The sequence below is a fragment of the Lotus japonicus genome, chromosome 2 (assembly GCF_012489685.1).
Source record: "Lotus japonicus ecotype B-129 chromosome 2, LjGifu_v1.2".
Lineage (NCBI taxonomy): Eukaryota > Viridiplantae > Streptophyta > Magnoliopsida > Fabales > Fabaceae > Lotus > Lotus japonicus.
The window spans coordinates 88,906,306-88,920,418 of NC_080042.1; the positions used below are offsets into that span (position 1 = coordinate 88,906,306).

At 38.4% G+C, this 14,113-nt stretch overlaps 1 protein-coding gene across 1 annotated transcript; it reads left to right on the forward strand.

The window, feature by feature from the left end:
- The first annotated feature begins 8,451 nt into the window (after nucleotides 1-8,451).
- On the forward strand, nucleotides 8,452-9,009 carry LOC130737228 (uncharacterized). The gene has a single exon (XM_057588984.1). It carries the CDS (start codon nucleotides 8,452-8,454, stop codon nucleotides 9,007-9,009), a length of 558 nt encoding a protein of 185 aa, XP_057444967.1.
- The last annotated feature ends 5,104 nt before the right edge of the window (nucleotides 9,010-14,113 follow it).

Consider the following 14,113-nt stretch of genomic DNA (forward strand, 5'->3'; position numbering starts at 1 on the left):
TGGTAACCGTTGACAGTTTTTCTAAGAAATTAAAGGCAAAATCAACGGTTATAAAATATGTAGTCTGAAAATAGCATAGTAGAGGAGAGTAGACATCATCATTATAGCAGATATACCACGCGACTCAAGGAACTATGTCACAAATGAAGTGACACGAGTATTGTTGTCTACCACAGAAGTTTAACCAGTGGGTTAAGTGCTTCTGATTGAGTAACTTCTGAAGAAGGTAACATCTGATGACTTCAGAGGTACCATGGTCAGAGGTTCTGAGGAAAACCTTACTCTGGACAAAAATCCATGTTCAGGTTTTCAAGAATAAATAAAAACCTATCTTCTGCTAAGGGCTTAGTAAAGATATCTGCCCACTGATGGTCAGTATCAACATACTCTAATGATAGAGTGCCCTTCTGAACATGATCACGAATATAATGATACTTTACCTCTATATGCTTCGCTCTTGAGTGTAGAATAGGATTCTTGCTGAGTGAGATAGCAGCTGTGTTGTCACAGTAGATAGGAACCTTCTTCATAGACAATCCATAATCTTCTAGATGATTCTTCATCCATATGGTTTGTGTACAGCAAGTGGCAGCTGAGACATATTCTGCTTCAGCAGTTGATAGAGCAATTGTGTTCTGTCTTTTGCTTGACCAGGATACCAGATTTGATCCAAGGAAATGGCAGCTTCCAGAAGTGCTTTTCCTTTCCACTCTATCTCCAGCAAAATCAGCATCACAGAAACCTGAAAGTGTATACTCTGATGTTTTTCTATACATCAAGCCAAGGTTAGTAGTTCCTTTCAGATATTTGAGGATCCTCTTAACAGCCGTTAAGTGAGTCTCTCTAGGATCTGATTGGAATCTAGCACAGAGATGCACACTAAACAATATATCAGGTCTAGATGCAGTTAAGTAAAGAAGAGAGCCTATCATTCCACGATAGAGCTTCTGACAAACCTTAGAGGAAACTTCCTCTTTCTCAAGAATGCATGTTGGATGCATTGGAGTCTTTGAGATGTTGCAGTCACTCATGTTGAACTTCTTCAGAAGTTCCAGGGTGTACTTTTTCTGATGGATGTAGGTGACTCCTGGTCGTTGATCTGTTTGAATTCCCAAAAAGTATTTGAGTTCTCCCATCATGCTCATTTCAAATTCAGTCTGCATTAACTTAGAGAATTCCTTGCACAAGGAGGGATTAGCAGAACCAAAAATGATATCATCAACATAAATCTGAACTATAAGAATGTCATTCTTATAGGTTCTGCAGAAGAGAGTATTGTCACCTTTACCCCTTACAAACTCATTTTGTAGAAGAAAGGAACTGAGCCTTTCATACCACGCTCTGGGAGCTTGCTTCAATCCATAGAGTGACTTCTTGAGCTTGTAGACATGCTCTGGGTGTTTGTCATCTTCAAAGCCGGGAGGTTGCTTGACATACACTTCTTCTGAAATGTAGCCATTGAGGAAAGCACTCTTGACGTCCATTTGATGGAGAATAATGTTGTGATTTACTGAGAAGGAAATCAATAGCCTTATAGCTTCAAGCCTTGCTATCGGAGCAAAGGTCTCAGTGTAATCAATTCCCTCTTGTTGACTGTAGCCTTGAGCCACCAGTCTTGCCTTGTTTCTTGTTACTTCTCCTCTTTCATTTAGTTTGTTTCTGAACACCCACTTTGTTCCTATGACATGAAAATCTTTGGGTTTAGGCATCAAGGTCCACACATCATTTTTGGTGAACTGATCTAGCTCTTCTTGCATTGCTTGAATCCAGCCTTTGTCTTCAAGAGCTTCATCAACAGATTTCGGCTCAATGAGAGACACAAATCCCTTCAGACTCAGAAGAGTCTCTTCCGAAGGTTTGAGCATAGACCTGGTTCTGACGGGAGCATCTTTGTTGCCAATGATCAGTTCTTCTGGATGAGAAGCAACTATTCTTTTCTTCTTCTGAAGTTGATCAGAAGTTGTTGGAACATCTTCAGATGCTTCTGCCTCTGAAGCAGCATCCTCTGTGCTTTTCATTGGTTGATTTGCTTCTGAACAATCAATGCTTAAATCTGCAAATCTTTCAAACAGCTTTGACTTTTCTGAGCCAAGCTTATCATCAAATCTAATTTGAATAGATTCCTCAACAGTTTGATGAATAATATTATAAATTCTAAAACCTTTGGATCTTTCAGAATAGCCAAGAAAATAACATTTTAAAGCTTTAGAATCGAATTTACCCAAATGCTCCTTGGTGTTGAGCATGTAGCAGCAGGTTCCAAAAGGATGGAAGTAAGAAATATCTGGTTGCCTTCCTTTGCATAGCTCATAAGGAGTTTTCTCCAGAATTGGTCTAATGGAGATTCTGTTCTGGATGTAGCATGCAGTGTTGATTGCTTCTGCCCAGAAGTGCTTGGCCATACTTGATTCTTGCATCATGGTGCGAGCCATTTCCTGAAGAGTTCTATTCTTTCTTTCAACTACTCCATTTTGTTGGGGAGTGCGAGGACAGGAGAAGTTGTGAGAGATTCCTTGTGAGTTGAATAATTCTTCAAAAGCTTTGTTCTCAAATTCTCCACCATGGTCACTTCTGACAGTAATCACAGAAGACTGAAACTCCTTCTGAACTTGGGTAATGAAGTTAGTAAACACAGTATGTGTTTCATCCTTGTGCCTTAGGAACTTTACCCATGTCCACCTGCTGTAGTCATCTACAATAACTAACCCATACTTCTTTCCTCCAATGGATTCAGTTTTCACTGGTCCAAAAAGATCAATGTGAAGTAGCTCAAGGGGCCTTGTTGTAGATACCACATTCTTTGCTTTAAACGGCTTCTTGGTGAATTTTCCTTTTTGACAAGCTTCACATAGAGCCTCTGATGAGTACTTTAGATGAGGCAATCCTCTTACGAGATTTAGCTTGCTAAGTTGGGAAATTTTTCTGAGACTTGCATGTCCTAGACGTCTGTGCCAGATCCACTGCTCATCATTAACTGACATGAGACACTTGACCTTCTGAGATAGTAGTTCAGAGGATCTGATTTTGTAAATATCATTTTTTCTCTTTCCAGAAAATAAAACAGATCCATCTGTTTGACTAACAGCTTTGCATCCGGTTTGATTGAAGATCACATCGTAACCTTTGTCAGCAATTTGGCTTATGGAGAGCAAGTTGTGAAATAATCCTTCCACCAGAAGTACATCATTTATAACTGGAATTTTTCATCTCCTATGGAACCTTTTCCAATGATTTTTCCCTTCTGGTTTCCTCCAAAGCCAACGTCTCCTCCTGATTTAAGCGGTGTCAGTTCTTGGAATATAGACCTTGTGCCCGTCATGTGTCGCGAGCATCCACTGTCCAGGTACCATGACAGGTGTCTTAACTGAGCTGCATAAGATGTCTGCAACAGGAATAATTTTTGTTTTAGGTACCCAAATTTTGGGTCCTTTCTTGTTAGTTTTCCCATAAGTTCTTGGAACTTTGGGTGCAACAGGAGGATAATGCATAGGGACCTGAGTATAGTATTTAGACATGTCAAGTTTGAACTTTCCCTTTGGTTTCACCACCTTTGGTTTAACCTTTTCTGGAATGATCGTGCCAGCGGGAACGAAATGCTTATGCAATGGTTCGCGTTTGGGCTCAGATGACTTATCTTCCATGGATTGGAAGTAGCCAAGACCACTGTTCCCATTTCTGCTCATGCCATAGATCATTGAAGCCATAAGACTTCTGTCTATGCCCTTTGCAAGGAACTTTTGAAACGCTTTCTCATATTTTGTCTCATACTTAACATCAGATGATGCAAGTTGATCTTCTAACACATCATTTTTAGCACGAAGAACAGCATTGTCATTAACAAGAATATAGTTTTCATCCATGAGTTCAGAGACTGACTTCTCATGAACTTCTATAGAACTGGTTTTAGCAGCATATTTCTTTTTGAGCTCTTTATGCTTATTTAGTAGAATATCATGTTTCTTCATTATTTCAGATAAAGCAGTTCTTAGCTCAGATAGAGAGAAGTTAGAGAATACCTCATCATCATTCTCAGAGTCTGAATCATCTTCTGAAGCTTCAGCACCTCTGCCAGTGGTAGCCATTAGAGCCTCCACAACTTCATCTTCTTCTGACTCAGCTTCATCAGAATCAGTTGCATCAAAGGTTATGAGGGCTTTCTTCTTGAAGACTTTTCTTGGTCTCTTATCCTTCTTGAGCTTGGGACAGTCACTCTTGTAGTGCCCAGATTCCTTGCACTCGAAGCAAGTGACTTCCTTTCCAGATGATTTCTTCTGACCAGATGAAGATTCATATCTTCCTGAACTTTTCTTTGGTCCTTTGCCCTTAATATTTCTGTTCTTCCAGAGTTTGCTTAACCTCTTTGTGAAAAGAGACAGCTCTTCATCATCAGACGCATCTGATAGCTCTTCAGAAGAATTTTCCTCTTCTGCCTGATAGGCTTTTGCTTTGTCAGATTTTGACTTAAGAGCAATAGACTTGTCTTTCTTCTGAGGCTTGTCTCCTTTGAGTTCAATCTCATGGCTTCTGAGATGACTCACGAGCTCTTCTAACTTCAGAGAGTTCAAATTTCTGGAGAGTTTCAGTGCAGTGACAAAAGCTCTCCACTCCTTAGGCAAACTTCTGATAATCTTCTTGACATGATCACCAGTAGAGTAGCCCTTGTTTAGCACTCTGATTCCAGCAATCAGAGTTTGAAACCTTGAGTACATCTCCTCAATGGTTTCACCAGGTTCCATCTTAAACTGCTCATATTGTTGTATGAGAGCAAGAGCCTTGGTTTCCTTGACCTCTTCATTTCCTTCATGCGTCATGACCAAGGAATCAAAGATGGATTTAGCAGTTTCTTTGTCAGAGATCTTCTCATACTCAATATATGATATTGAGCTGAATAGCATGGACTTCGCCTTGTGATGATCCTTGAAACGCTTCTTCTGAGCGTCAGTCATTTCAGAACGAGGGATCTTCACACCTGAAGCATCTACTGGATCAGTATAGCCTTCAATGACCATATCCCAGAGATCTGGGTCAGTACCAAGGAAATAACATTCTATTCTATCTTTCCAGTACTCAAACTTTTCACCATCAAAGATTGGTGCTCTGAGTTGATTGTTGTTGTTGTTGTTGTCAGCGGAAGTATTGGATTGGGCCATTGTTTGTTTTTCACACAAGGTTCTGGATCACTGAACACTGTTAGGTGTTAAAATCAGAACCGGAGCTCTGATGCCAATTGAAGGTGCGAAAAACACTAGAAAGGGGGGGTTTGAATAGAGTTTTTCTATCTTGGATAAACTTTTTAGCCTTTTCAAAATTTAAGGATAAAAACTAAGTGCTGAAAGATAGGAAGTAAAGCACACGAGTATTTTATCCTGGTTCACTTGAGATAAAAGCTCAAGCTAATCCAGTCCACCTGTGAAGGTGATTTCTTCCTTCTTCTGATGAAGGCAATCCACTAAAATCAATGAGTGTCACAACTGCACTTTGCAATCTGCTAAGTGACTAACAATACACTGATTTTCTCACTAGTATCCTCTTAAGAAGCTGATCTACCGATCCTCTTAAGACTAGCTAACTACTGAATCAACCTTGATTCAGTCCTCTCAAGATCCGACCAACCTTGGTCTCTTGATGAACTTTACAATGTGATGTAAAAGGTTTCGGGTTTACAAAGAGTGCTTCTTACAAGCAAATGGTAAACTCAGAAGTTTAAGAACAATGAAGAAATAATGCTAAGAGAATGGTTCGTATGTGTTGAATATTTTCAGCAAAGTTTCTTAGCCTCTTTCTTCTAACTTCAGCCTTTATATACTCCAAGACTTGTGATGTAGCCGTTGCTAGGGTTTTATCCGTTGGAGTGGCAATTGTGAAATATCAGACTGCAAGGCTGTACACGGTAGGTGGCGGACAGACTGAGACTTGTACGACGTTGTACTGTGATAGCGACTTGTCCTTTCACCAGTTGACTTGAGATGAAGGGAGCTTCAGATGAACGTTGATGAAGCTTCTGATCATCGTCAGATTTGAAGCTTGGATCCTTCTGACCATGCAACTTCTGCTTCTGCACAAGTTCCTCAGAACTTCTGATCATCAGAGCTAGAATAGCTTAGGTCTTCAGAACCAACTTCTTGTAAGTCTTCAGAACTTGAGTCTTCTGCTTCTGGACCGTTCCACTGGAACATCTGATCTTCAGAACTTCTGACTTGAGTTCTTCAGAACTTCTTGAGAGCTTGGATCTTCAGAGCTTCTGAAGTATGTGTCACTGTTCAGAATGAACATGATAGATTAAATAGCTCTCTTTTTAGTAACCTTTGGTTCTTCTTCTTCTGAACGAATAGGCTTGGGTCAGATTCAGAACCTGTTTGTCACAACTTAAAAAAAACAAACGTTAGGGTACCACAATTGTTCATCATCACAGACCTTAATTGTAATCATCAAAACATAGAGATGCAACCACTGATCAAACCTTGATCTTACAGATATTGAGAAGATTTTTCCGCGGAGGGACTAAAATCAAAATTCACTACAAACACAAGAACCAATTTGACCATTAAGCCTATATATTAATTAGTACGGTTTCTACAAAATTCAATTATACCGTTAGTTTAGTTTTAAAATTGTGTACTTTTTTTGGTAACAGGAGGAAGAAAAAAAAACAAGCAGAAAATAGGACTACGCGCATGCGTCTAAATACAAGGCTTCATAGAGAAAAGATGGTGGTTGTCCCCATATACGGGTCACCGATCCTTCCTCGCCAGTAGATTCGCAGTATTATTCCGATCGCGATCGATGCGGACAAAGGTTAATCTCCAATCCTTGTTTAACCAAGCTAGCATATCTGTAATGGCTTCCCTGTCCCAAAAAGTGGCAGCTTCCCCTGAGTTTTGCATAAGGCGAACAACATCTGCACAATCCGACGCACACACCAAACTACGAATTCCTAAGCTACAGGCATGAGACAATCCTAAATCCATTGCACAGACCTCTGCTTCGAAGGCTGAACCATACTCATGGCTCTCTGAGGTGGCAGATTGCCAACTCCCACCCGGTAGTCGAATAACCGCCACATATCCCATCCTTCTCTGCGATCCCTCCCTTCTATAAAAATTGTGTTTAAAATTACAGAATTGCTACATGGTATGACTGGCCAATGCATCAAAAAATAAAAAAAATAAACTACGCATCAAAATGAGGAGAGATATATTAACTCAAGTAGTAAGTTTTGTAATTGACTCCAAATCTTAACCCTCAATTTTATTTAAAAACAACGGCTGTTATTAATACCCTAAAATTTCTCATGTGACCATTTCATTCTCATCTTTCCCAGGTTTGCGAACTCACACATGGAAACACCGAACAAGTTCTGAAGAATGAATATAATGGCTCAGAGTATTATGAGAATACTTTTTTCCGTGTCTATAAGCTGTGTGTTAGAGTTGGAATCGTATTTTGTGCTCTATTGGTCTATTAAAGGTGGGCTTTAAGCTTTGTGTCACTTTTGATTCCAAAAATCAAAATAGCATCACAAAAAATTAGAATCCGAATCTTTGCAAAGAAGAATGATGGATGAACAGGGAGAATTTAAGATCACTGGCGGCAAGGAAGAAGCAGGAATGAACATGGAAATGAGGGAATGGGAAAACCAAAAAAGGATCGGTGAAGCAAAAAAACAAGGAGAGATGTCACGTGATACTTTTTAAGTATTAATCTCATCCGTTGTTTTTAAATAAAATTGAAGGGTTAAGATTTGGAGTCAATTAAAAAACTTACTCCTAGAGTTAATATATCCCTCCTCTTTTGAGGTTTAGAATATATAATTAAAGATAGAAAAAACAGTTAACCCAAAACAGAAGCATTGTGCCACTCGTGTGTTCAAATGTGTTCTGCACTTCAGCACAAATAGTAAAGTGATAATTATTAATACTAGTATTTTACTAAAGGGAAAAATGCATAAAGCCACCATAAACTTTATGTCATTTGCAAATAGACATCATCATTAACTATAATTTCTTCCTAATTGAACCTTAAATTATAATTACCATTGCAATAGACTCTTTCATTAACCATAGTCAACTTGGCCGTAATTCCGCCTAATTCCTTCAAGCATTAGGGGTGTTGAGAAATTAAACACGTGCCTTGGCTGCTGCTTAGATAGTTTAGTTTAGATTGAATGAGTCAAATAAAATATCTTTTACTAGCTATTAGTGGAGAGATCAGTTTCTGTTTTGTTTTTAATTATAAGTAACAGCCCCTAGAATTTAGCTAGAATTAAGGAGGTTATCTCTTATCAGTTATTTTCAAGATGTATTTAAATTCAAGTTTGTGATTCAATAAAGCATTATGCTTTTGCTGCCTCATATCAGAAGTTTTATACCGTTCAATTTTCTCTTATGCTACTTTTCTACATATCAAAAACAACAATTGGTATCTAGAGCTACTTCTTACGGGACCTGTGCTATGGATGTCGAATCAAGTTTTTCACATGTAGCTCTTCCTATCTTTGATGGGGAGAACTATGACCTTTGGGCTGTGAGAATGGAATCCTACTTGGAGGCTTTAGACCTCTGGGAAGCCGTGGAAGAAGATTATGAAATTGATCCGTTGCCAAACAATCCCACCGTGGCCCAGATGAAAAATCACAAGGAAAGAAAAACCAAGAAGGCAAAGGCAAAGGCTTGCTTGTTTGCTGGTGTCTCAAAAACGATTTTCACCAGAATCATGACCCTCCAAACAGCAAGTGAAATCTGGAATTATCTAAAGGAAGAGTATGCAGGAGATGCCCGAATACGAAGCATGCAAGTGTTGAACTTAATACGTGAGTTCGAGCTACAAAGAATGAAGGAGTCCGAGACAGTCAAACAATATGCTGACAAATTGCTTGGCATTGCCAACAAGGTAAGATTACTTGGCACAGAATTTCCAGATTCAAGAATTGTGCAAAAAATTCTTGTAACAATGCTTGAAAAATATGAAGCCTCTATAGCATCTTTGGAGAACACAAAGGATCTGTCATAGATCACCTTGGCAGAAGTTTTACATGCCCTACAAGCACAAGAACAAAGAAGAATGATGAGACAAGAGGTGGCAGTAGAGGATGCTTTTCTAGCAAACAACTCGCAAGGAGGAAGGAATGAGAAGTATAACAAAAGGAAACAGTACAACAAACCTGGAAGTTCCAACATACAACAGAATGAGTCTTTTCCACCTTGCACATATTGCAAAAAGACTAACCATTCTCCAAGCAGATGTTGGTGGAGGCCTGACATCAAGTGCAGAAAGTGTGGCAATCTTGGACATGCAGAGCGTATATGTAAGTCTTCAACGGAGGCAAAAGTTTCCATGGAGCAACAAGAAGATGAGCAACTCTTTGCAGCAACATGCTTTGCAACAAGCAACAGTTCTAGCGATTTGTGGTTAATAGACGGTGCCTGCTCAAATCATATGACTCCTGATGAAACTCTTTTTAAAGAGCTTGACAAAACCTTCACTTCCAAAGTAAAAGTTGGAAATGGTGTTTTTATCCCAGCCAAAGGAAAAGGAACGGTTGCTATTGAAAGCATAGCAGGTTTAAAATATATTTCTGATGTCTTATATGTGCCTAACATTGACCAGAATTTACTTAGTGTTGCACAGATGGCTGACAATGGCTTCAAAGTTATATTTGAAGGCAAATGGTGTCTGATTCAGGATGCCAAAGGCAATGATCTATTTAAAGTGAAAATGAAGGCTAGAACTTATGCTCTAAATCTGATGGAGGAAGAGCAAATAGCTTTTTCAAGCACCTGCAGCAACATTGAATTATGGCACAAAAGGCTCGGACATTTCCATCTTGCTGGACTTCAATACATGCAGAAACATGCTTTGGTGAAAGGTGTACCACGACTTGAATACAAACTTGATGATTGTGTAGCTTGTCAATATGGCAAGCAAGTCAGAACACCGTTTCCGCAAACAGCATGGAGAGCAACGCAAAAATTGCAGCTTGTGCATACGGATGTTGGAGGACCTCAGAGAACACCATCTTTAAATGGTAATATCTATTATATTACATTTATTGATGATTATACCAGGTTTTGTTGGATTTATTTCTTCAAATCCAAGGCTGAGGTTGCTGATATATTTTGGAAATATAAAGCACTGGTGGAAAATCAAAGTAATTACAGGTTGCAGACACTAAGGTCAGACAATGGGACAGAATATAAAAATAATACTTTCGACAAGTTTTGTGAAGAAGCTGGTATTGTGCACCAACTTACAACACCTTATACTCTGCAACAAAACGGAGTTAGTGAAAGAAAGAATAGAAGCATTATGGAAATGACAAGGTGTCTTCTACATGAAAAAGAGCTGCCAAAGAAATTATGGGCAGAGGCTGCAAATACTGCTGTCTTCTTGCTGAATAGGCTGCCTACAAGAGTTCTTCAGAGGAAAACTCCATTTGAAGCTTGGTTTGGTTACAAACCAGATTTCCATAACTTTAAAGTTTTCGGTTGTCTTTGTTTCTCTTTCGTGCCACAGGTTAAAAGAGACAAGCTCGATAAGAAGGCAGATCCTGGAGTTTTCATTGGATATAGTAGCACATCCAAAGCGTACAGAATTTTTCAACCTCAAAATGGGAAAATTCTTGTAAGTCGAGATGTCAAATTCATGGAGAACAAACAATGGAGCTGGGAGGAGTCAATGGAGAAGCAAATTCCAGAAATTCCACAGATCATTGATGATGATATAGATGACTTTCCTGTCAGAGGTACAAGACCTTTACATGAAATTTATGAAAGGAGTAGCTGTCTTGGAACCTGCAGAATTCATTGAAGCTGAGAAGAACAAAAAATGGATAGATGCAATGAAGGAGGAGCTAAATATGATTGAAAAAATGACACTTGGGTGCTAGTGGACAGACCTCAACACAAGCAACCTATAGGAGTCAAATGGGTTTATAGAACTAAGCTAAATGCAGATGGTTCTATAAATAAATACAAGGCAAGATTGGTTGTGAAGGGTTATGCTCAAGTGTTCGGAGTGGATTTTTCAGAAACGTTTGCTCCGGTTGCTCGCCTCGATACAATTAGAATGCTCCTAGCTTTGGCTGCACAGAAAGGTTGGAAAGTTTACCATTTAGATGTGAAATCTGCTTTCTTAAATGGTTATTTGCAGGAGGAGATATTTGTGGAGCAGCCAGAAGGATTTCATGTCAAGGGACATGAGGAGAAGGTCTACAAACTAAAAAAGGCATTGTATGGTCTTAAACAAGCCCCAAGGGCTTGGTACAGCAGAATCGATGATTATCTTCAAAAACTCGGATTTGTCAAAAGTCCCAGTGAAGCCACTTTGTATGTGAAACTGATGGATGCTAATGTAATCATAGTTTCTGTCTATGTTGATGATCTGCTTGTAACAGGGAATGAAGAGAAGTTAATCTTGGAGTTTAAAGCTGAAATGCTCCAAGTATTTGAAATGACAGACCTTGGTTTGATGTCTTTCTTTTTGGGTCTGGAGGTAAAGCAAGATCAAGATGCTGTTTTCATATGCCAAAAAAAATATGCTAGAGAAATACTCAAAAAGTTTTGCATGGAGAATTGCAGTAGCACTACCACTCCAATGAATCAAAAGGAAAAATTCAGCAAAGATGATGGAGCTGATAAGGTAGATGAGCAGAAATTCAGAAGCCTAATTGGTTGTCTAATGTATCTGACTGCAACTAGACCAGACATCATGTTTTCAGTGAGTGTGTTGTCAAGATTTATGCACTGTGCTAGTGAATTACATCTCCAAGCTGCCAAACGAATTCTAAGATATGTTAAGGGGACTGCAGACTATGGCATTAAGTACACTCACTTTCAGAGTTTTCTATTTCATGGATTTTCTGACAGTGATTGGGGTGGTTCAGTTGATGACTTGAAAAGTACAACAGGGTATTGTTTCAGTCTTGGATCAGGTGTGTTTTCATGGTGTTCAAGGAAGCAAGATGTAGTGGCTCAAAGTACAGCTGAGGCGGAATATGTAGCAGCTACAGCTGCTGTGAATCAAGCCATTTGGCTAAGAAAAATATTTTCTGATTTACACATGGAGCAAAGCGAGCCAACACAAATTTTTATTGACAATCAAGCTGCAATATCAATTTCAAACAATCCTGTTTTCCATGGGAAGACTAAGCATTTCAAGATCAAGTTCTTCTTCTTAAGGGAGATGCAAAGAGAAGGAGAAATCAAGTTGTTGTATTGCAAGACTGAAAATCAGAATGCTGATATCTTGACAAAGGCCCTTCCGAAGGCTAGATTTGAAGCTTTGAGATTCAGTTTGGGCATCTGCAACCTCCAAGGCAAGGAGGAGTGTTGAGAAATTAAACACGTGCCTTGGCTGCTGCTTAGATAGTTTAGTTTAGCTTGAATGAGTCAAATAAAATATCTTCTACTAGCTATTAGTGGAGAGATCAGTTTCTGTTTTGTTTTTAATTATAAGTAACAGCCCCTAGAATTTAGCTAGAATTAAGGAGGTTATCTCTTATCAGTTATTTTCAAGATGTATTTAAATTCAAGTTTGTGATTCAATAAAGCATTATGCTTTTGCTGCCTCATATCAGAAGTTTTATACCGTTCAATTTTCTCTTCTACTACTTTTCTATATATCAAAAACAACAATAAGGGGCCAAGGGTTGCAGGCCGCATTAAGATTTTTTTTTAGGTAAGCAAAGTATATTGAATAAGAGTATTAGGGGTACTCTAAGTCTCTAACCCAAAGAATACAAAAAATTAGTCAGAGAGAAGAAAAGTAAGAAAACAGAGCACTGGTAACAAAACAAAAGGTGAAGCTATGATTGAATTGCATTAGAGAGGGAAGTGTTTGCTTAAATGGGAGGAAATATTGTTCAGACTTCAGAGTTCAGACCATGGGGATACATTGTTGTATGTAAAATTTATGTGAATAGACAAGCCAGAAGGGGATTGGATTGGTAGGAGTAACATATCGCTGTTGCTGTGCAATTGATCGAGAGTTAAAATTTCCATATTCCTTTCCCTTTGCAATGTCTGGTGAGGGAAAAAAGAAAAAAAGAGGAAGACCTGCAATTAACAAAGAAGCGTTGATATCTGGAAAAAGAGAATTTTTAGTGGTTTCTCTTTCTCCCACGGCCTCTGTTTGCAATTTGAAAGATAAAAATTAATTTCACAATCATAAAGATTTAAGAAGGACCAATGATAAGGATTTATTAACTAACCCAGGTTAACAATTGGATTCATTATCATGATATTTAAAGTTTAGGGATTAATTAAGATGAAATTTTAGGTGGTGGTGCTTATTTGCAAAATACAAAGTTTAGGGTGGCTCTATGCATTTTTCCCTTTACTAAAATATCCTTATTTTTTATTCTACTAACAAGAAATAACAAATACTCCCGCGAAAAGAGAAGAATGTAGTAGATAGAAAAAAGTTATAGTTGGTTAATATAAAAGACGATGGATGAAATAAAATTCATTAAATATAGGTGGAAATAATTGGGAAAAAATGCATGACTTTCTAAAACTACAAATATTGTAGAAAAAATGAATGGAAACTAAAACAACAATATAAGTGAAACAGAGAGAGTATTCACTAATTTTCTTTTTTTAATATCAATCCACCTTATAAATTAATGGCTTAATTGCACTTTTGGTCCCCCAACTATTGCCTTCCTGCGAAAATCGTTCCCAAACTTCAAAATTAGCAAAACACGTCCTTCAACTATACACCCGGTTGCAAAATTGGTTTTCCGTTAACTTCCGTCTAAAAACTAACAGAATATTCCGTTAAAAATAAATTAAAAAATAAAGAAAAATTAAAATTGAGAAAAAAATAGTATTTTAATTGAAATCCAGAAATACCAACCTAACATCTCACCTTCATCGTTCTCTTCCCTTTCTCAGCCCCACTCTCTTCTTCTTCTTTTCTTCTTCTTCCCACTCAACCACCACACTACCACCACTCAACCACTGCACCACCACAACTTTCATGCCACCACACTCTGTTCTTCTTCATCCCTTCTCAACCCCACCGATCCCAACATTCAAATCAACTACGAAATCCAAATTTCTCCCAGCAAACACTCCCAAAAGAGAATCAAACCCAAAATTCACAAAGATCCCTT

Coding starts and splice junctions, on each gene's coding strand:
- LOC130737228 (XM_057588984.1), top strand. CDS start 8,452: ATGGATGTCGAATCAAGTTTTTCACATGTAGCTCTTCCTATCTTTGAT.